The following is a 22,393-nucleotide window of genomic DNA, read 5'->3' on the forward strand; positions in this document are numbered from 1 at the left end:
CCATCAATTAAAAAGATCGTACACAGATACCGTAGCCTGACATAGTGTCTACCCCTCGACCCCGCCGCTATTATCTGAAACCCGTGGAATAGGTTCAATTTGTGGGATCGGGGAGGAGGCAATCCATCTCGCCCCGCCTTTATCGGCACTTGCCCGTCCCCTTTTCCCTCGCATCGCTGTCGCACTATTCCACTGGGAGGATTGTGGACCAGTCGGCAGCGGCTGTTACTTGTTTGTGTTTTGGAACACAGAAATACAAGTCATCAGCACATTTTGCAGAGCGTCATGGGAAAAAAGTCCATCTGGTAATCATAATCACATGGTGTACCCTTAATGACCGGATCCTGTACATATACTTAAGCAGCTAATTAAAATGTCGAGGGAGAATTATTTTGGAACCGAGCTTGTTATGTTTGTCAGGAAAGAATCCCAGCACATCTCATTACCGGGAGGTTTGCAAGCTTCCCGCCGTAGCAGGAAAGAACCTCCGATATGCGTTTGCCTTTTGTCCGTACCAAGTTGGTTCACAACCTCTCAGCTTTAATTCTCGAAAAGGCTTTTCGTGATCATTCCAGCCAGGTGCTGCAGACTTCTTGCGAGGGACAGCTTACAGGATTTAGGAGTTGTCAAATGTAATTGTACTGAGCGAAAGACAAAATGACATGCCCCCTCCCCTCCATTGGTGTGGCCAATGTCATTCTTCCCTGAGCTGTGTCACTGTCACGTCCCTTTGAACGGATTTCACATGAAAAGGAACTGCAGCGTGCCGGTCAGTGACAAAGATGCTATGTTTACGGGTTGTCGGCGTCGCAGTGGGCCGTGTTAGCAGCCTTTTTAAACCGACATATTTTAGTAAGCGGCTCCCTGTTAACCTTGGTTAACATGCGGTAATAATGCAGAGTTCTACTGACAGCAGTGGACGGCTGGGCTGTGTCAAGCTTTTTGGGCGTCACCGCACCTCAGAGGAAGACTCTTCTGACTGCTAATCTATTTTTAAGTAACACGGACTGCGCCGTGACATTTATAAACTCTCTCTTGAAGCCAATTATGCCCTTTATGCGCTAGTTATTATCACCAGGCCAATAATGGAGATTAGCAAAACCACCTCAGCTATTCAGCCTGCGGCTCTTATCTTGTCTTGCACTCAGAAGGTCATCGATTGCCATGATCCTTTTTTCACAGTATGTGAGCAGTCTCACATCTCCTTCCTTTGTGCCCCCCCCTCCTCCCCGCCCCCCTCCAGACCTGCGGGAGATAGTGTTCGTCATCCAGAGTCAAAGCAACTCCTTCCATGTGAGGCAGGCTGAAAGTCGGAGAGCAGACTTACTGAAGCAGGCACACAGTCTCGGCGAGGTAAGATTCAAGACACCTACCACTCATGCACGCCTGCTCATATTTTGGGAAAAAAAGGAAGAGCACATGAAAGCTCACATACATTTCTGAAGAGATATTTAGCTAATGAGCATCAGCAGAGGAGGAATTTGAATACAAGTTGTTGTAAGCTGTTGCAATTTTTTCGCTGGGAATTTCAAGCTAGAGAAAGGAAATCTCTGATTTCACTTCATAAACAGATCACTTCTACCCAAAACTGATCATTTTGAAAACTGTAATAATAAGAATTATTCATGATGATACCCTCTATTTTAAACCCCTTAAGTCCACAATATGAAAGTGTAGTTTGTTGAAATCCACGTGTTTAGTAAATACAGACATTAGTGTGGCCTTCATGTTCAGATATTTCACTCTTCTCAGTAGATCAACCTCCTGTTCCCGGCCTCTTCTCACTACATTTGTAATGAGAAGCGATCGCCATCCAAAGGCACATTTTTATTTAACATTAAAACTGCTGATTGTAATTCAGAAATTCCCCAAAATCTGCATTAAAGAGAACCTATATTTTCTCCCGAGATGTGAGCTCGGTATTTTGTGTAATTTGTAAAATATCAGTAAACACATCAGAAACATGTCGGAGGAAAACACGGAGCCCATTTTCAGGTTGAAATGTCAATTCACTTCTATTCATTAAATCCCTTCAGAGCCAAATGGTAAGGGCTGAAATACCCAAGTTGTATTCCGTTTGGTTAAGTAGTGAATGCAGCATCACTAATGTCAATGTTACAGTAAATTAGATGAAGGGACTGCTCGCTTTGTAAGCTGCAGCAAGAGACCAATTTAGATCTCCTTTTTGGGTTTATACTTCTGTTGTCTTGTATTTGTCGTCTCAGTCTCCACTTCTTCTGTATGTCAAACACCTTTTATCTTCACAACTGACTGTGTGTACCAAACTGAGAAACATAGAAAAAATCAGTCATTTTTTCTCTGTTAAATGTGGTTGTGTTTGGAAAAATGCAATATGTGTATTAAATATTATATAAATGCATCCAACATCATTCAAATACTTTTACACACAACAGTGAAAGTCCACAAGTCCACAATACATTTATTATTTGAATTACAATTCAAAGATTGTTTCATGTTGCCTGTAATGAATAGTGGCATCAGTCTGTGCCAAAGGATGTTATTTATCATGAAGGGATTCAGTTACACTAATGGACTTCACATTTTACAAGAAGAGACAGACTTTATGAATACCACATCATGTTGTGTTTGCATTCATGATCTCTGAGATGTCTGGTGTTGTAGTGTCTCTAGCATTCAATTACACAAACTAAACACAGGGAGAATTTTAATCAGCGACTTATTAAAGAATTAGTGAAGAATCAGTGAAGACCTGACAGCTTTTCAATGAAAAATAATACCCAAAGATTTGGGATCGGCATAAGTTCCTTTCTCAGAATCAGACTGAAAATACTTTTATCCTCAGGTGGACAAAGTGTAGAAAGTACTCAGATGTGCATGATGTGCCTGCACCACGGTATTCACATTAAAACGTTTTTTTTTTATTGAATTTGGATCCAAATCTGTACTGATTCTATTAAGATTATAGAAAATATTAACATTTAGGTACCATTTGAAAGGCCAAAGGGAATACTGAATATAAATAGAGTGATAAAGAAAAAAAGTAGATTACCCCCTCATTTCCCTTTTCTAATGGGTTGCTTGTTTAATGTTATAATGTATTACTCATAACAATAAAAAGAATTGTGCAGTCAAAATACCACTAATATCCATTTGTCCTTCATTATTAAATGTATTATGGTGTGCGGTATTCATTTATTTAATTTAAAGTTGAAATTCATGTTTTGTGTGTTCATTTAAATATGAACAGTAATTTATGAAAATTATATTAGAAATGTTTTGCTAAACAAGCAGTGTCAAATAATCATGAAACGTTCTTGTTTCATTGACCATGACCCAACTGAACACAGCTCTTTAATAACCATAACTGTCTTTTCAGTTTTAAATTCGTTTAGAACAGACTGTAAAGTGACTTTGTTCTAAGTTCTTAGTTTGTAGCTGTTAAACATGTTGGATGTACTTTGCCCTCACCTTGAAACGTCTGAAAGCACCTTTTGATTTCTAGTCCTACTCTGCAGACACAAGGTTCCGGTTGTGTTATCTTTTTATCCAGTCATATTTGGACTTTCTTTTCTTTAGGTCAGGCAAAAAAAACTAATAAAAAGAAACCATTTTGAGGCTGACTTAGTATCATTGAATCCCTCCCATTTCTTGCCAAAAATGATACGATAAAGATTTACGACGTGATCACTGCACGGCCGAGAAGGGAAACACATGTACTTTCTGTCTTTCTACCTCCGAGCCGTTTTCATCCCCCTCTGACTGTAGAATGGTTTTGTGATATCCACAGATTTACACAGACAGGAACTTGTGTATTCTACGTGGCGGCTCTAAACCCATTTTCCCACAGTTCTGTGCCTGTGCCAACACTGTGCCTTGTGGGAGGAATTCACATTACATTTATACAGTGTTCATGTCCACCGAGACGCACACGTACAACAGAATGAGGTTAAACTCGGGGACCTTGCGCTCTGTGGAAAAAACACACCACGCGTCCAAAAGCCTTCTCCTGCATCACCTATTATCTTAACAATTCCTGCATCGAAGGTGCCACCGGGAGGGAAAAATAATTGAATCTGGCTCCCCGTTCTCCAGTTGGTGATTTGGCCCTCGTCCACCGTTTCCTTTTTGACTGCATCCCATCACTGAAGAGGTTTCGACAGGTGGCTCTCTCCAGTCCCCCTCCAGCACTTCCTGTGGATGAGAGCTTCGTGTCACCCCATTACCACCGGGTCTCAGTGACCCCTATCTTCTCCCAAGTCACCGAGCAATCAGTGTTCCCTTCGTTGTGAGCATGAGTTCTTATCTGTTGAAGTGGTCTGTAGCTTTCGCACGGCATCCATCTCTTTCTCATTGAACACTCATCACAGGAATGTCATTCTCTGAATCAAAAGCTTTGTTTTTGTGATCGCATCAGCTGAATATGATGCTTGTTTTAGTATTTTCTTATTGAGCTAATTTAATATATTAACTGGGATGACCTCAACATCAAGGACAGAGCAGTTTAATAAAAGAAGATAGACATTGTCTTGCCACTACCTTTAGCATATTCTCATATTAGCTGAGAGCTGACTAACTAATAGAGTTTAATAGGAGTAAATCAGGCAGGCTGCTGTTAGACAGACTGGCTCAGACGAGACTTTGTCCACGATGAGTTGGACCGCGCAGTAATGAACCACGCGGGCTCCGCTGCTTTCTATCTCCCAAAGTGAGAAACCTTGGCTCTCTACAACAATACGCACACTGTTTCACCGTCCTCACGGCGGGCAATTTGGTTGAAACAGATTGCTCTTGCGTGGATCCAATTGTGTGCTGTATTGTCCACATCCTAAAATATCCTCGGCTTTTTTCCATCACTATCTTCTGTCGCATGTCCTACAGTTTATTGCTTAGTGTGAGGGCAAGCGGGATCAGCACATCCCTGAAGGCAAAGTGGGATTGAAGGCATAATACCACTTTATCTCCTTAAAAGATAACAATTTTAATGATTCTATATTTTGTTGTTGTCACCCAATCACATGAACCAAAACAAGCAAAACCTAAGGGAAGCCAAGGTCAGACTACACAATATGAGCCTGATGAAGCCTGACTGGATAGACGCTGGGAATGAAAATTATGTAAACGTGCGATATGCAATGTGCGACTTTATTGTAATAGCCTTGTACTTTAATAATGATGATCATAAGGGTTATTCTTACTCTTCATCACTCCTCGGAATTCACCTTTTTCTTGTCTCTCTTTAAGAGGCTTTGGTGGATGCAAGGTCAGTAAAGAGCCTCTGAGATCATGGGACATTGGATTCAGCGTTATAGTTTATAGAGGGATATCCACAGCATTTCCACTAATGGCATTTCTGTAGGAAGTGTGTGCCGCATGGGAAAAAATAATTTAAAAAAGCATACACAATGACCGGCAATGGACTATGAATTATTGCACGTTCAGTGTTATTCATTAAAGTGTGATTACATATGTAAATGGAGGCCAGTTTCCTGGTAATGAAGGAAAATGTCAGTGCAACAGCAATGAAGAACTGTGCCACATCGGACTTTAAATATATGTATGACTTGCAACTTTGCCATCTGTGTTCATTATCGTCAACATTACACAATAGGGCTTGTTCCAATTGCATTACCGTACAGAGATAATGTAACATTAACAAAAAGAGCGACAGCCATGATGTTTACTCAGATGAATTAAAAATGTAAAATAAGTTTAAGCAGCCAATATTCCTCAGATATATTTTCATACAGACAAGCATATAAGACGGAGAGTGGTATAAATTATATTTAAGAATCCGAAACAAACCGGCCTGAATAGTACAGCGGTTGGTTTAAATGTGGCGTTTGATAATGGGATTTGCAATAAATGGGCTAAAACTCCATCTTGACCATGCCCATCCTATTTAGTGGACTGTCTGAACACCAGCACACCCTTGGGTCCCTTTTGTTGAAGAAAAGCTGATTTGTGTAGCTGTTGAGTTAATAACCAAACCTGCATCTCTGTCTTTGTGGTGTTTCTTTCAGAAACCACCGGTGGTTTTGCTCTCTCACACTCTCTCAAATCACGAAGGAGACTGGAGCATCCTTCCTCTGCTGCCCAAGTAAGTATCACCGAACTCTCATTGACCAAGGATTTCAGGGTTCCAAATGCAGACAAAATAATGAATAAATTGGCAGTTAAATTCTGGTTTTGAGGTCAGTTTTTTTGCCACATCGCAAGGCTACAAATTGCCGAGAAGCTATTACCGACACAATAACTGCGATAGATTGCCTCATATTATAATATAATAATTTAATGTGTCTATAATTGCGACAATAAGCCAATGTCCAAACAGCATGACTATGACAGTTCCAGACATCTATATACTTTGGCCTTCTCAAAAAGCTGATATGGATTCAATAATTGTTTTGACGAGATGTGAAATAACTGAGTCTGAATCTGAGTTTTTTTCCTCTATCATGAAGATTTGGGACATAGATCACCAGAAGCATCCCGAATAATTACAGAGCTGCCCTCACTGAAAGGAGTCTGTGTGCTTTTGAAGTAGTTTTGTCTTTCTGCCCTTCGGGGAGAACTGTGTGGCTGCCTTGATCTGATTGGGTCAGGAGCCTCAGTGAGATTCCTCAGAATGGTCTGAAATAACAAAAACTGCTTTGTCTAGATTTTGGTTGTGCGTGGCAAGTGTTCCATTTATTGTTTGTTTTTTCATTGTTTAACTCTTTTTTTCTTTATTTTAGCTTATCGTACTCCTTTGGGAAGAACTCTTCGTGGATTGTATTCCTCGAGGAGGAAACAAATGTGAAGCTGACTAAGCTGGTTGAAGTCCTTGCAAAATTCAACAAGAAAAATGTAAGTCTACAATATTGTCTCTCTAAAGCTGCATCTCTCTCTGACTGCCTTTTTGCCAGCTGGTTCCAAATTCATTAGCGAGACCAAAGCACCTCATGCCGGGCTAAGGCTTACTTGATCATGGCTACAATTGAGAGACACAGAATCAGTTTGGCTCCAGCTGCAGCCTTTGAGCTGCACTGAGCTGCACTGAGCTCTGCCAGCTCACATTTGAACCTGTCAGACTTGTCTCTCCCTTTCTTCAGGAGACCTAATCTGAGCTCTGTCTCTCAGTTCATTAAATTATTTTTTCAGAGTCAGAGAATCTGACATTGGGGAAGTAATAAAGATTTTTTTTTGATGATGTCAAATAGAGGTTCTGCGTCAATCATTTGGTACATGCAATTTAAAAATAATCCAAATAACTGACACATTTTAATGTTTTTTGTCGACAAGCCTACACAACGCAAGTGTGATTTGACTTTTAAATAAAACGGGGCCAAAACCGAGGTTGATTACACTTTGATTTAAAGCTGACAGGAAAGAATTGGTATTTTCATGAATTGCTCAAGTTTGCTTTGATCAAATCTGCCTAACAATGAATGGAAATACGTCTCATTGACTCCTCATGGACTCTTCACCTCCTGCATGGTGCATATCACTTCCAACTCACAGGTGGAATTAGATGGAGGGTTGCCCGGGTGATGTGCTACGGCGAGTGCTTAGCATGGGTTGGCAGTGTCCAGGGAGGACCGGGAGCACAGAGACACCAATGATTTGAGAGCCATTGGGTGTCATATTGTTCTAGTTAGTGCATGGGGGAAGTAACATGTGGAAGAAGAAGGGGGGAGGGGGGGGGGGGGGGGGGGGGCAATTAGAAAAAGGGTGAAACGTGTTAAAGTAAAGGTGAACTGCTCTGCTAACGCCCTGTCTCCTTCTTCCCATTCATCAGGAGTGGTTTCTTGGTAAGCCCCTCCACGACGAAGAGTCCACCATCATTCATCACTACGCCTTCGCAGAGAATCCCTCAGTCTTTAAATATCCAGACTTTGCTGCCGCTTGGGCCGTAAGCACACCGCTTGTTGTGCGGTGAGTTGTGCACTATAGCTGTATGTATTGCTAAAATTGATTCATTCCGTTTCTATCACGGCAGGAATATTCAAGACATTACATTATATATGTGTACGCATTTTCTGTTTACACTAAAATTCTGTGATTTGTTATTCTAGGCTTGCAAACAAAGTGAAAAATGAGCCGCTTAAATCTGATTTCACCATTGACCTGAAACACGAGGTGAGGAAACACACTTTTGTATTTGAAAAGTGATGATCAAGCGGCCTGTTTCTCACACTCAAGCCAGCGGCCACCGACTATGATCTATTTGCACAAAAAGAACCAGGCATGAAATCATCCTTGAAGTGAAATCGTATTATTTCTGAGAATTGCCATGGTGCAGCATTCAGGTTCTTATTTTTATCACAGTAAATGCAGTCAGGGAGGCATCTATGGGGATTTTGTTGAATAAACACAGCATCAGACTTATCAGAGAAAATGTGGTTTGGTTAGAGACGGCATGACTTATTTATGGCACTGTGTATTTGTTATTTAAAAAAACCAAAGATGACATGGTGATTTTTTTAATGAAATCGAGGAATGCTAAATTGTTTTAGAATAGCATTAAGTTATAATTTTGTTAATTGAGCGTTTACATACCATAATAATAATAATACCTCTAAGTAAAAGAAACATCAGGGATTTCTAGTCTCTTCCAAACAGTTATTATATATTATTATAATATTCAGATAACCCTAATTTTATTGTCTTCATTACACATTACACATTACATCTTGAAAAGTTTGACAAAATCCAAGATATTACTTTGCTCTACAGTAACACTCTCTATCTCAATTTCTCCCACTCTGTTATCCCCTTATGTCTTTTGTTAGGCATCTTAAATATTGTATTTGGTGAGAAAGAAAATGTGGTTGTACTTACTAGAAGAAAGGACCAAACGCTTATACTGCTTGTAATAAACCATTAATGTGTTAAGGATTGCACCTTGTCTTCAGATCAAATATCCGTCTGTGTTGTTACAGGTTGCTTTGTATATCTGGGACAATGGGAACGGCCCCCCCCTCACCGCCGTCCCTGAGCTGTGCACTGAGCCGGAGGACTCCCAGGAGACACGCCACTGTGCCACCACTCTGAGGACCGAGCCAGCTCCGTGTGTGAGTACCGCATCTGCTCTGTGAGCAGATCAATTAGATTGTCCTCAATTCCCAGGACATGGTCAGGCAACAGAGTTAAGCAATATAAAGCAGAGGGCGCTCCGCTGGGAGATGCTGACGGCTCTGCGTTGATGTTCGATTTTCCGGCATGCACATGGCCGCATCGGAGCAGCACCTACATTTCACCGTGCACGGCAGCCTTGGATATGATTGCCTCTAAACACCATTCAGCACATCATTTGAGCAAAGACACAAGTTTTTGCCTTGCTTGAATGTTAGATGTGATTTAGTCATTCGCCAAGAAATACACTCCCCCGTTGCTAAGCAACGTCTTTCAACAGCCTCCCCTTATCCAGAGTTACAAAATTCTTTTTATATGTATTGTGGATATTTATATACTATGTGACATTCAAATACTGTGATTGTGCCATCCAATACTTACATTAGAAGTAGTTCTAACAGTTTTTATTTTGTGATGAATTTAGAATTAAGCACAAGAATATAATATATTTAATTTGGTTATTTGAATATTTGATATAATAATCTGATCAACTATAAGTACTGACAGCGCTCATGTACAAATGATCTAATTTAGTCTAATTTAATCAAATTGTCTGGCCATTTGTATTAATTGTAAAAAAAAAAGAAAATAGTGTACCAGTATGCTATTGCGGCATGTTTTGCCACATTGCACTCTAAACATATTGTCAGTATTATGTGTTCCCTAGCTGTGAGCCAATTAGAAGGGTCAGCCATCTGTTAGCCACCAGTTGTTGATCCCACAGGCGACCTAAAACAATCGTTAATGTTGGGAAGAAGCTGTGTGTGCAGTGATAGGTGCTTGCCTGTAGAGCGCCATTACAGCAGCAGAAAGTATCCAGATTCTAAGTTGTCCTCCCCCCATTCATTGTTCTGCCAAGAATCTGATCTTCTCATTTGTGATTCAAACCACATCCTACATGCGCATATGCTGTTTAGAGTCTGATGCATATTTGTTGCAGTCTGCATTTTCCGATTTATATTGATGCATTTTTTTACATCCCGTTGGAAATCTATATCCTCATAAAACTGCCTTCATTTGACCAGCGAGGAGACAAAGGCTTGAGCAGCCAGAGGGGAATCATCAAGGTCACAGGTTTGATAAGCATGCAGGGAGAGGTTTCCCATCCACACCGAACCAGAGGCGATGTGTCGTAATCCACCAGTGTTTGAAACACTTGTAAGACTTATTGCCACGAGGGGCCCACCGCGGTACTAACAAACAACAAACTAACAAAGAGTCAAGAGCCTCAAGAGGCAGATTCAATGAGGCAAAGGACGACAATCAACCAAGTGGCAGCGGCAGCAGAACACAAGCTTTTTGTATTTCAGGCAATGAAGTTAAAGTGGCGCTGCTGCTCAATGTATTTCAGCAAAGAGGCACACGTTTGTATCGGTGAGATGAGTCCTTCTATAAAAAGAGTAAAAACAGACAGAAGAGCCTGCTTACACACTCACACCTTCCTGTAGCATTTGGATGAGTATGTCTGATGGTCCTGAGGGTTCTGTATGAACAACAGCTGTAAATTCGCAAATGCGTTGTTCTAAAACTGCCGCAGGTTTAGTGAAGGAATAAAAATCACAAAGATTGAAAAACTTCTTTTATGGACCGAGTGTTGTAACAACGAGCTCAGAGATACCCAGAGAGATATAACCTTTTTTCAGTTTTATACTTTTCCATTTAAATCATCATCTTTCCCAGTCTCATTTGTTGCTTGTCTTTTTATTCCTAAGGCCTTTACATTAGGCAAACGGACACCTAATTTAGATTTTTTTTTTCATTCTGCAGTGTTATTAGCTGCTCTATGTCTGTAGTTTCAGAAAGGGAACAAAGACTATCTAAAGTGCCAGATGACCTCAGACCATTTATAGAAACATCCAATTCTAATTTCACTTTGAAGATAACAACTCCCACCGATCCCGCAGACATTTAATATCGCCTGAAAAACCATTTCAACCATTTTGCTCAGTTGAAAATAGAGTGGAATAATGGAGGAAGTTGAGACACAGACCCCCCACCTCCCTCCCGCATCATCAAATAATCATCATTATTCACAGAAATAAATGCATTTGACAGGTGTCAAATGGAAATCCCCAAGAACAGCTTTAAGATTCAGTTTTATTCATTTATTATTTATGTTCATGTACATTAAGTATTTCTTTGATTTGTGTCCTCTGTTTTCCTCAAAGGGGGAGCCTGTTAATAAAGAAGATATATTTGTGGCTGTCAAAACGTGTAAGAAGTTTCACAATAAAAGAGGTAAGTCCCACTCATACGGAAACTGCCCAAGATTCACTTTTTTCCAAAAATGGCACATGCTGTTGTCTTACTTTGTTTTACTTTTGACATGTGTGACTATAAAAGAGCTTTAGCTTATCATCATCAAAAACTTTTGGAGGATTGAAAATAAATTGGAAGTGCTCATTTGCAGATTAAGAAATCTCTTACTGATCCATTTATTTGGAATCTGCTTGTGTGAATCTGCTTCTCTTTTTTAACCTGATAAAAACGCAGCCGCCTCAGTCAACAGATCAAATTGCTGATTAATTTCAGTGGGATCAAACAAATTGTACACTTCATTCGAAGAGTGTCACTCAAACGTAATTGCACTAATTATTACTTCAATTACTATTTCCTCTGACAAGCTGCTATTATCTCTTTCAAATGTCGACACGGTTAAATTAATATTGGATTTATGTATTAAAGGTTAGCTTAGATCAAGACGCAAAAGGCATGAAAGAGCCTCGTATTTCCCTTACAATGTCGCTCAGTCTTCCTTCTTTATCTGTAGTGATTGAACATGGAAATATAAAAGCCAATCCCAATCAAACCTACTGGAAAACTCTAAGGGGAAAGGAACTGCTGCAACTGCAGAGATGGCCTTTTTTGTACAGGATGTAGAAGTTTTGTTTTGATTTTAACCATTAATAACACTAATGAAACATTAAGTGACAAGGATTTAAATTTGGATGACTGAAGGTTGCACTCCACACTCTGTCTGTGGTGTACACATTCATATTTCCCTGTATTATTTTCTATTTTCCCCAACTTTATCAGAGACTCAATGTACATCCCCAAATAAGAAATAATGATGTGCACAGAAGATGTCTGTTTGTTGTGAAACTTGGTGAACTCTGCTGATTGTTCACCCCTTTGCTTCAGTTCCAGTGATAAAGAAGACTTGGGAAAAGGAGGCCTTCTTTTTAGAGTACTACAGTGACTACGCTGATGCGTCAATACCAACCATTAATTTAGGAGTCCCAAATACTGAAAGAGGTAAGCGCTCCTCTCGCAGGCTATTCATTACACAGCTTCCATGAATACTTGATTCTGAGTCCCTGTAGCTTTTTTTTACCGCCGCTATAAATAATGGACCGTTGCTATGGATGATTTTTTGATCCCCGTACACAGACTTTTTTTTCCTCAAGGGATGCCAATGAATTCATTTTAAAATCAAAAGCTACATGAAATGTCAAACCAAGGCTGAACTTTTATTTGACATCTTCCCATTTATGTTGAGATTTTTTTTCGTTTGTGGTGATAAGATCTTTTCAAACTATTAAATGCCTTCTTCTGTTTCTCAGAATAATTCTGAGTTGCTAAATGGCTCTCTGCTTTCAGTTTGTTCTCTAGTGCGAGCAGCTCCTCTCTGACTGTGAGCTATAAACTGCACATTAACTCCCCAGAATCTGGGCCAACATCCCCCGCTGAATTGCACTTGACCGCAGCACTGTCAGTTTTGTTTGGTTAAGAGCTGGTGATGAACTGTCCTCCACGGGGCATTTGTGGCTCAGCAGGTAGAGAAGGTCGTCCACTAGTCGGTCCGCGGCTCCTCCGGGTAGTGACCCTCAAATGGCACCCGAAGGCTCAGCTTGGTCAGTTACCGGGTACCTTTGTATCAAAGGACACATAAGACAGCGCTGCACATGTTTTCCTTTAGCTTTGCTTCAAAAGAGCCAATGAGATCATGTCCCATAATGTTAAACTTCTCCATTAAATCCACAGAACCTCAGAAGTGTTAGTGACAATAGGATTTTTATGAAAAAGATTGAGAAGAAGAAAAGTGAGTATAAATCAAGAAAACGAAGCCCTGAGGTGGTTCTTTGATGTACCTGCACGAGGTGTGGCTGACTGGGGGAACTTGGAACTGAGAAGGAAAAACACTCCCCAGCTGGGAGAGCCTGGTGAATCCTTCAGCTACTCCCGAGGGAAATGCTAGACGCCAGAAACCCATACTGAATAATAAACAGAAGCAAGTACGAGAAGTGCAGCCGCTCAAAGCCATCCAGGGTGGCTTCTAAAGGGGGCAGTAGACCTCTGCGTCTCCCCTGGCGGCCTTTGCTTGAGGCCATTTCGGGCACCTTTGACTTCTCGGGTGGCACCTTAACGAGATGATGCATTGACCGGAGCCACTTTCAGCCGACTGGTGGGACGTTGCTGTTCAAAGCGGTGTGGTTGAGTCTCTCTGAGCTCCTTTCAGTGTCCGTCCGCAGGCCGCTCAGATATTAATTGAGGGCCGCCTCGTCGTGAGGGGGTGACTGATGCAAAGTGATGCGGAGACGTGCCTCGTTAAGAATAAAAGTCAACCTTTCCGTCCAAAGCTACTCTGTTATCTGTCCGATGTGTTGTTGATATGCAACCCCAGTCCCGGAGGGCCGCTTCCTCTCCACCTTGTTGTCGTGGATAGTGACAAGTCTCAGCTGCCTCTTGCTAACAAATTCACCACAAGCTCCTTTGCCTCCCTGAGTCTGAACTACAGATCTCAGATTGGAGGCTTACCACTGGATCATCACTGCAAGCAATCCCATTGGATTTCTTCTTTTAAATAAAATATATGGTTGTTGGGGATCCTAAATAGCAGATAAAAAAGAACCAAGTGTAAGTTGTCTGGCTCCTCAAACCTGCTCATTTGCATAACTTGACACGTTACGTAGCCCAGAGCGCTGAGAGCTGATTGCGGGTTTGATGTCTTACACCAGAAAAAAGCTCTGCTCCTCTCAAACAAAAAAAAAACGATCCTGCAGAGGTCCTTCCTCTGCATGCCAGGATTTTTACTTTTAAGATGGCAACAATTGAGGGCTGGAAGTTTGGCAGCAATCCGAAGTCCGTAATAAGGCGAGGGGATTTATGTCCAGTTTGGTAAGGAGCCAGACACTGAAGCTACTGTTGGTTTAGTAACTATGCTAACTGTCAATCAAACAAAGCACCATTAGTGCCATTTCCCTCCAGGAATACTAACAGGAAAACAGACAGTGTGACTGGTGTTTAGAAGAGGGGAGGATTTTAAAAGGACTGACCTTTGATTAAACAACGACATGTCGACGGAAAATCTCATTTGTATTACACCACATCTTTGAAAACATATCTGCAATAGAATCAGTCCCGTTTGGGCGAGATAAAGCAATTAGCCATCAACTCACCAGATAACTATGCACTAAAATGATAAATGGGGGTCAAAACAGACCAATAAGCAGTTTATCTGTTAGTAGTGTTATATTATAACATTAATCTGTTATCAGATTAGAATTGAGATAGTCGGTAAAGAAATAATTTTTTGGGGTTAAGGTTACTGCTTGGAGTACATCAACAGTAAACAGGCCTCGATCTGTCAGGAATCCGTAGTCACCCGTATTATCATATGTTTTTTGACCTTCCACAGACTTTATTGATTCCCCTGACTTGCCAGCACTGTGACTATATCACTAATGTATGCTTGTAGAACACAGTATTTCTGTTTATTTTGAAGAGAATGGTCAGATCAAAGCCAATAGCTTAAATATATACTCTGCGTGAATATATGCGTAAAAGTGATCTGATGTGTTGTCTAACCAAAAAACTACATTCACTTGGTGTAAAAATAAAGTCAACAGTCTCAGGTTGCAAAGGTTTTATATAGTCAGTACAGAGCACGTGAGGGTGATGCAAGACCTTGAAATGTGGCGTAGGAAGTTTAACACTCAGCTTTTCACAGGCAAGTGTGTTATTCTTACCTACAGTGGAAGGAGACCCGGTGATGGAGCTTTGTACTTATAGCAGTTTTCTTTGCCGACATTGTAATGAACTGCATCTTTCCGTGCACCTGTACGTCGCTCACTCACCCCCAACTACAAATACTGATACCATGCTTGTCTGGGAATCTCCCTCAAAAAGTGCATTTTGGGGATTTTATTCCTGTCAGCAGTTCAAGGTGTCCTTACTTATTCTATATTCAGATACTCAGGGGGGGGGGCACACACACACTGGGTGCCTTATAAATAAAATAGTACGGTGTCAGTTTTCCTTGTGATGCTTGTCACCATGTCTCAGCCCTGATGGTGTGCAGACATTGGAATTCTGATGACAGTATCTGTTTGGGTTCTTTGCATTTGTTGTGTGCTACCACATCACTGTTTTTTTTTTGGAGAGTTGGCAGAACATTTTGTTCCATCCGGCAGCCATGTCAAACATGCCGGGGTAGGAGTTTGATCGGGCTGGCCCATCATGACAAACAAACATACCTTTATTATAGCTTTCAGACTCAAGGAGGTAGTCAGCGGCTTCCTCTGTGCTCACAAAGATGGAGAGGACACATCTTTGCATCGGGAGATTTTGTTTCATGCTGCACAACACGGATGCTTAATGTTTGAGACCCGTTACACCACAACAGGATGGCATGCAACTGTCAAGTTATTGCTGGAATAGAAGCAACATTTCAAAATGCACTGCATCCTTTGTTAAGTGTCATTTGTATCACATCCTCAATGGCCTCTTTCAAAAAAATGAAAGTTTAATTAAAAATTGTTTAAATTACTATGATCATCCACATCTAATGGTTCTGTTTCTCATCAGACATCTGATCAGGCTGTTGTCTCATGTAATGTCTTCCCCAAAGTTTAGTTGCTAACTTTTGAATCCTTTTGCATTAGTGTAATTCACCAGCGGTATTTGTAAATATCTGTGTGTGTGTTATTTTTCTCACCATGACAGGGTCAATTCTTTGTGGACACAAACACACCACATGGTCAATATGCGATTCAGTCATACAGGTCAGTGTTTTGATGCATTTGTCTACCTTTGCAGGCCACTGTGGGAAAACCTTTGCAATCCTCCAACGATTTCTAAGTGGAGCCGTCCCAGAGACCAAGTGGCTCCTTGTCGTGGATGATGACACACTTATCAGGTATATTTTTTTGATCTGGAATTGTTTTTTTCAACATGATGTTTCTTCACCTTTGTTCTTTCTTTCTCTTTTTTTACCGGGACATTCACTTTTTTCTCACAGGTTGAGTGACATTTTCTTGTACATTTTGTAACAGATTCTGTCTCACAGCCATGAAAACAGGTTTTGCACAGGGATAGAGAGAAACGAGTCATTACGGGAAATGAAGTTCTGGAGATACTACCACCATGTCTAGAAAAACCCGTTGCATAATTCAGTAGTCAGGTCGGCTACACTTTTTATCTGTCAGGTCGTCCCCTCACGAGGAAGCCTGCGGCTGGGTAATAGGGCCTGAGGGAGAGCAGTTCTTTGCCCCTTTAGATGGATGGTTTCATATGTGTGTATAATGATTATGATTATGGGATGAGTTTGATCTGTGCTTCCTCTAGCCTCTCCCGACTCCAAGGCTTGCTGAGCTGTTACAACCCCTCTGAACCAGTGTGTCTAGGGGAGAGGTACGGCTATGGCCTGAGCCAAGGCGGCTACAGCTACATCACGGGAGGTGGAGGGTGAGTTTCTCAGCTCAGATGCTCGGGGGAATAATGATAAAAGATACAGAGTCACCGTAAGGGAATATAAGTGATGTAATGGAAAACCTGTAATCTGTAATTTTCTGATAAACTTTTTCAATTCAGTTAAACTATGTTGCTCCCTCAGGGGAAACTTTGGTTGGCTGGCTGCGTTAAAGAAAATAAATACTCAATAAAATATGTAATAAATCACTGCAAAAAACAGTAAACGTTTGAAATGACTACAGAGTCAATGCTTATTACTCATTATACAAACGTTGGGTCAATGCGCTACATATAGGACAACGGTAATTCCTAAACACCAATATCTTTTTATTTTTGCATTCAAGAAAAAGTGGGCACAAGTTACATGTCAGCAGCCAGTGCAGGAGGTACAACATGTCGAGTGAGCCGTGTGAGAAACCCTATTTACAGAAGCTCCAGTCGCTGTGACACTCTACAGCACTGCAACTGACAGTTTTCTCAAAAGTGATATCTTCTAATAACGGTTTTGAGTGGCGATGAGTGATTTTCTTTTGGCAGCCCACGATCTGTTTTTATTTCATGTGGAATTGCGTCTCTTTTTAAAGAGATGTCACATCATTGTTGTGCAGAGCCGATTCAAGGAATCGCCACGCCTCCCTCATCGTCTCGAGCTGCAGTTCCACTCACTTACTCTGTTCACCCACTGAACACAATGAGCATGCTGAAGGACGTACTTAGTATTTTCCTCTCTGTTCACCGGTCATTTACAGCGCGGCTAAATCACCAGACACACGTATCTACTCTTAACATCGGCGGTGTCACTCTCTGTGCTGCTGCAGAATGGTGTTCAGCAGGGAGGCCGTGGTGCGACTTCTCGACAGCGGATGCAAGTGCTACAGCAACGACGCGCCGGATGACATGGTGCTGGGAATGTGCCTCAATGCCCTCGAACTTCCTGTCACACACAGCCCCCTCTTCCACCAGGTTGTCTTTCCACTCTTCCGATACCTCTGTTGTTTCTCTATCTGTGTGTATCTCTGGTGGTGGGAATGCTGGAAAGCTTGTCGACAAAATGATCTTCTGTTCATAGCCTTGGTTAAAGAGGACATTTTGCAGAAGATTTGTGGTGTTTTTTTTAACAAATAATCCCCAGAGAAAGTCAGATTTCATCACATCCTGAGACAGATCCGCACCTCTATTGTATTGATTGAACAACAAAACTGGCGATATCTGGTATTCAGAAGCCCTCACAGATGTTTTCAGCTTTTCCAGCTGATTCGATCTCTGATTATCCAGCGTTTGAGTTATGGTTTGCGACAGGTTTACAGTGCTTATAATTTGAACTTGGAGATATCGGCAATATCTGACAGGCACCGTATCTTCCATCTCGCAAACAGAATAGAAAATGACTGCAAAGCTTGCCATTCTGCTGACACAATGTAACTGCAGGATTGTGTCACATTCAAGTCACACGGGAGGCATGGTAAAGATTCCCGTGGGTATAACTTGCTACTTTGCACATTATTGGACGACTCAAGACGGATTAAAGGTAGGTTTTGTGAAGGTTAAAAACACGCCGCGATGACATCATAGCACTTATATCAATTCAATTTGTTTCAATTACTTTAAATGATGGATCTGAGTGTTAACCTTTTCATGAAATACTGTTGGATGTATCTGAGCTTTTAGAAAGATCACAGCAGACGTTTTAACTTCATCATTGCAGGAAAAGCACATGATTTTATTAGTAACCACACTGGTGCTTTTCCTTGTATGGCGGGTCGGACTGAGTTCTGTGTTGAAGCCTAAACTAGTCCAATCAGGCAGAAATCCATACACACTCACACAGCCTTATACGGAGAGATGAGAGAAATCACCTGTGTCAGAGCACTTTGAGTGCAGGACCTTTAATACGCTACCAGATGGTTTAATATGTCAATGTGAAAGAGAATCGGCCCATGCAATCAAAAAAATAGCAGCAGACATTTTCAAAATGTCGTAGGGGTGTAAATCCAGGTGTAATTCATCAAATAATTAATTCCTTTTACTTGGTGTGTCACAGCCATTACAGTGAACCAAAGGGCAGAACTAATGCCATTTGTTACACCTGTGTTTACCCTGCAATGACGGCAAAATGGCCTGCTGTTACAACCCTTTGATGCTGGAGTTTTTGGTTGAATTTTGTCTTCATTTTCATCATAAAGTTCTACATCCACGGCATCATCGTTGCTCTTTGCAGCACTTGTACACCGTCTCTTGTGGCAGCTTGCAAATAATAAATGACTGTACTTAATCTTACCTTTCAGGCACGCCCAGAGGACTATGCCAGAGACTTCTTGGCACATCAGGTGCCCATCTCCTTCCATAAACACTGGAACATCGACCCCATCGCTGTTTACAACAAATGGCTTAAGGAGGACTTGGGGGGGAAAGCTTCGGATGGACTTAATGAGAACGCTAAAACAGAGTTATAATCCGCACACACAGCGCACCCGTAAGAGTGTGTCTGTATGAAGAGTCTGTGCGTGTGTGTGTCTGCGTTTATTCTAGAGTCATGGAACTGAAACCATATCCTTCACAGATATACGTGTTTTTGTATTGATTGATGTTGAACTGTTTTTAAGAGAGACCGTGACTTAATTGGTGAGTGTCTTCATGGCTGAGATGCATGTCGGTTGGATGTTATTTTGGAATTATAAATATAATATGTGTATATTTATATCATATGAATAATTTGAATCTTACAAAGGAGAATCTTCTTCTCTGGGAAATACCGTATCTTAAAAAAGAAGGGTCTAATGCTGTACAATGTGCTCTATTTTAGCATAAAGGTATTGCAGTTGAGACTGAATTGTTTTGTTATGCTTTCCTATTTCATTTGGAGGCTTATTACAGGATTTAGTTTAAATCAACAAATTAAAAGGTTCATTGAGGCCACAACTGAGATGGTGAAAGCCAGACTGATTTAGAGCAGCTTAAAGGCATTAAAGCTTTCTGAAGGATGCTGAAGGTTTGTGATTATTCCCAACATGTGGCCTTTAAGTGGGTCCCACTGCTGCTGCGGCAGATAAACGTCTTATGTTTACCTTCAACACTCCAACACACTCATTACATTTTTGACCTCAGACCATCTGTTTCTCGTGGCTCTCTCTGGCAGTTATTGGAATTAAAAAGGAGCATCATTTCCATGACATAATTGCTTGCAAAACTTCCTAAATTACCACTTTTTTAGTTTTTCACATTTTTTTCAACTGTCTCAAATAATCATTTGGCAGAACCAAAGAGTTGCTAAACATTTATGAAGGTCTTTGAAAGAGCTTAGGCCGATATTGATCCCCGGCAGGATAGTGGGTCACTTTACAGTTGGTCCATGTTCCCTGGATAAATGCCATAATTACACTAATGAAAATTTGAAACGTTAATGTTAAAACGTATTACTGTTAGTTTGTGAAATACAGAAGCAGATTCTCTGTGATACAGAAGATGTGTCTCTACCTATTAACCCTCAGTAGCGTGGTGCTAAATTTATACTTAATAGCACAGCAGACCGGCTCAAGTTCGTGAAAAATTCATTCGGTTTTGTGCGTTTGAAGCTTTGCAATAGGTCAATTAGACATCTCCTCGCACTTGTGAATTGTAACCTATTTGCAGGAAACAAGTTTTAAGTCGTAGTGGGGCTCACCTGCAGTGAAGGGGAGTGGCAAATGACAGCCCTTTGCACTGAGGGAAATCCTCTGCGTACTTTGAAGCAGTTTTAAGTAGACTTTGTCTAGTGTTGAATTTTAGGCCTTAATTCTTTGTCAGAAACTAGAACAGTAAGATGAGTCCTGCATTAAATATACATTGGATTTTTTTCCAGCTTGATTATATTTCCTTACCTACAAGTATAATTGCTGTTGATGCAGGCCCTCTCCACACTGCCATGGGAAATTCTAGAGCTTTTTCCTTTTGTTGGCGTAATTATCTATTCTTACAGAAGAGAAAACGTAGTGCTTCACAGAAACAAAGACAGAACTTGGTGTCCTCGGGAGTAAAGAGCAGCACAGTCTACCGATGAATTAAAACATCAGCCATGCAGCTAGGAATGTGGCTTTGATGATGATTTTTTTTTTTACTGCAGGGTTTGTAATGTGCTTAAAGAAACAGCACAGTTGATTGCATTACCTAATTAATATGTGCCACAATATTGATCTGTGAACCGTTTCTTGTAAATAGGTTTTTAGCTCTTTGGTATCAAATGAAATGAATCCAACGGAAAGCTCACTGTGTATACATGTATGCCTTTTGTTTTTTTGTATTATAACTAAAGCTTTGGGGTTCACATGGCCGGATTATTGAGCTTCATTCGATTAAACACTGGTGTTATCCATGGAGAGACCCGGCTGGAAAGCAGTGGGGAGATACGTCAAATCTTCTGTTTGAACACGACTGCTTTTTTCTCCGAGGACTCACTTTGACCAGCGGGGCCTCATCAATGGAGCAAATGAGAAGAGCTGCCACAGTCAGTGCCATCTTTATCTCTAATGCAACTCTAAAGGCTTTTATCATCACTCAGAGATCACACTTGTTGCAACTCTGTGATCTCAATTGTTGCCCATCTCTTTTCCATCCCTTCAGGGGGGCAACAGTTAGCAGAAATATGTCTTTAACAAAGCAATTATAAGAAACCAGGGAGAAACCTTATTCTCTGCAGTTACATCAAGGAATTTCATTTGGTAAAAGTGAAGCCTGGTTAATTCTATACTATGCACATGATTCATGGCATTTATGGCAAATTGTTGATCTTTTAGTTGTCCCACAACACCTCGTGGTATGAGATGAATGGCCATGACATTTCGTAAAAATGTCTTTGACAATGCCCTCACTCCTGCAAATAAGGACATTCCCAGTAGATTGAGTCACATGTTGGCATTCCATCTGACCAAGTTAAAATGAGCTCATGATAAACACACCCGATAAATCACTCAAATTTGCATTTAGTTCAAAGCACTGCAGCCTTGTAACACATAGCTGAATGCAAGAGATGGATTGTATGAGCCTATACAGGTTTAATAGTTTGATAACCACAGATTGATTAAACACAGATTTTTAACATTATTCATTTAAAGGTTGTTCCTCAGCTGGAGTCATCACTTGTCTTGAATGAGAACATCATGATAATGAGGGTTGTCATGGTCGTTGAACTACTTATTTTCATGTAAATATATACAGTTCAGAAGTGTCCTGTAACGATAATATAATTGCCTCCATAATTTAGCCCCACAGACTAAAGTTGGTTAAATTATAATACTGATCTTGTGAGGGGTGAGTGTAAACTTTTGCAGATGCACTGGTAAATAGGTGGGCTGCATTTAAAACCACGCTCCCAAGGACGTGTTGAAAGTCAAAACGCCACCAGCCACCCGTTACACAAGATTGGTTTCATAGCAAGCTAATAGTAATATAAATATTTTTATGTCAGTGTCAGCCTAGGGGTCGAGGTTAAGATATCTCTGAATACTCCCCCTCCACCAGCCTGCTTGTTCCACCGAAAGATTAGATTAAATCCATTTTGTTCTGAAAATGTACAACATGAAAGCAGCAGGGGAGAATAAAAACACATCATACAAAAATGGCAATCAATGAC

General features: G+C 40.9%; 1 protein-coding gene across 1 annotated transcript in view; it reads left to right on the plus strand.

The window, feature by feature from the left end:
- Positions 1-21,092, plus strand: part of b3glcta (beta 3-glucosyltransferase a) — a 55,001-nt gene extending 33,909 nt beyond the window's left edge. The window contains exons 4-15 of the mRNA XM_037469530.2: positions 1,244-1,353; positions 6,003-6,079; positions 6,717-6,828; positions 7,760-7,896; positions 8,037-8,100; positions 8,904-9,035; positions 11,265-11,334; positions 12,238-12,351; positions 16,135-16,234; positions 16,663-16,782; positions 17,607-17,751; positions 19,074-21,092. Of these exons, the coding sequence (XP_037325427.2) occupies positions 1,244-1,353; positions 6,003-6,079; positions 6,717-6,828; positions 7,760-7,896; positions 8,037-8,100; positions 8,904-9,035; positions 11,265-11,334; positions 12,238-12,351; positions 16,135-16,234; positions 16,663-16,782; positions 17,607-17,751; positions 19,074-19,241 (1,349 nt within the window). The 3' untranslated portion in view covers positions 19,242-21,092. The remainder of the gene's footprint in view (positions 1-1,243; positions 1,354-6,002; positions 6,080-6,716; positions 6,829-7,759; positions 7,897-8,036; positions 8,101-8,903; positions 9,036-11,264; positions 11,335-12,237; positions 12,352-16,134; positions 16,235-16,662; positions 16,783-17,606; positions 17,752-19,073) is intronic.
- The last annotated feature ends 1,301 nt before the right edge of the window (positions 21,093-22,393 follow it).

This window comes from Pungitius pungitius, chromosome 3, assembly GCF_949316345.1.
Source record: "Pungitius pungitius chromosome 3, fPunPun2.1, whole genome shotgun sequence".
In the NCBI taxonomy this organism is placed as follows: domain Eukaryota; kingdom Metazoa; phylum Chordata; class Actinopteri; order Perciformes; family Gasterosteidae; genus Pungitius; species Pungitius pungitius.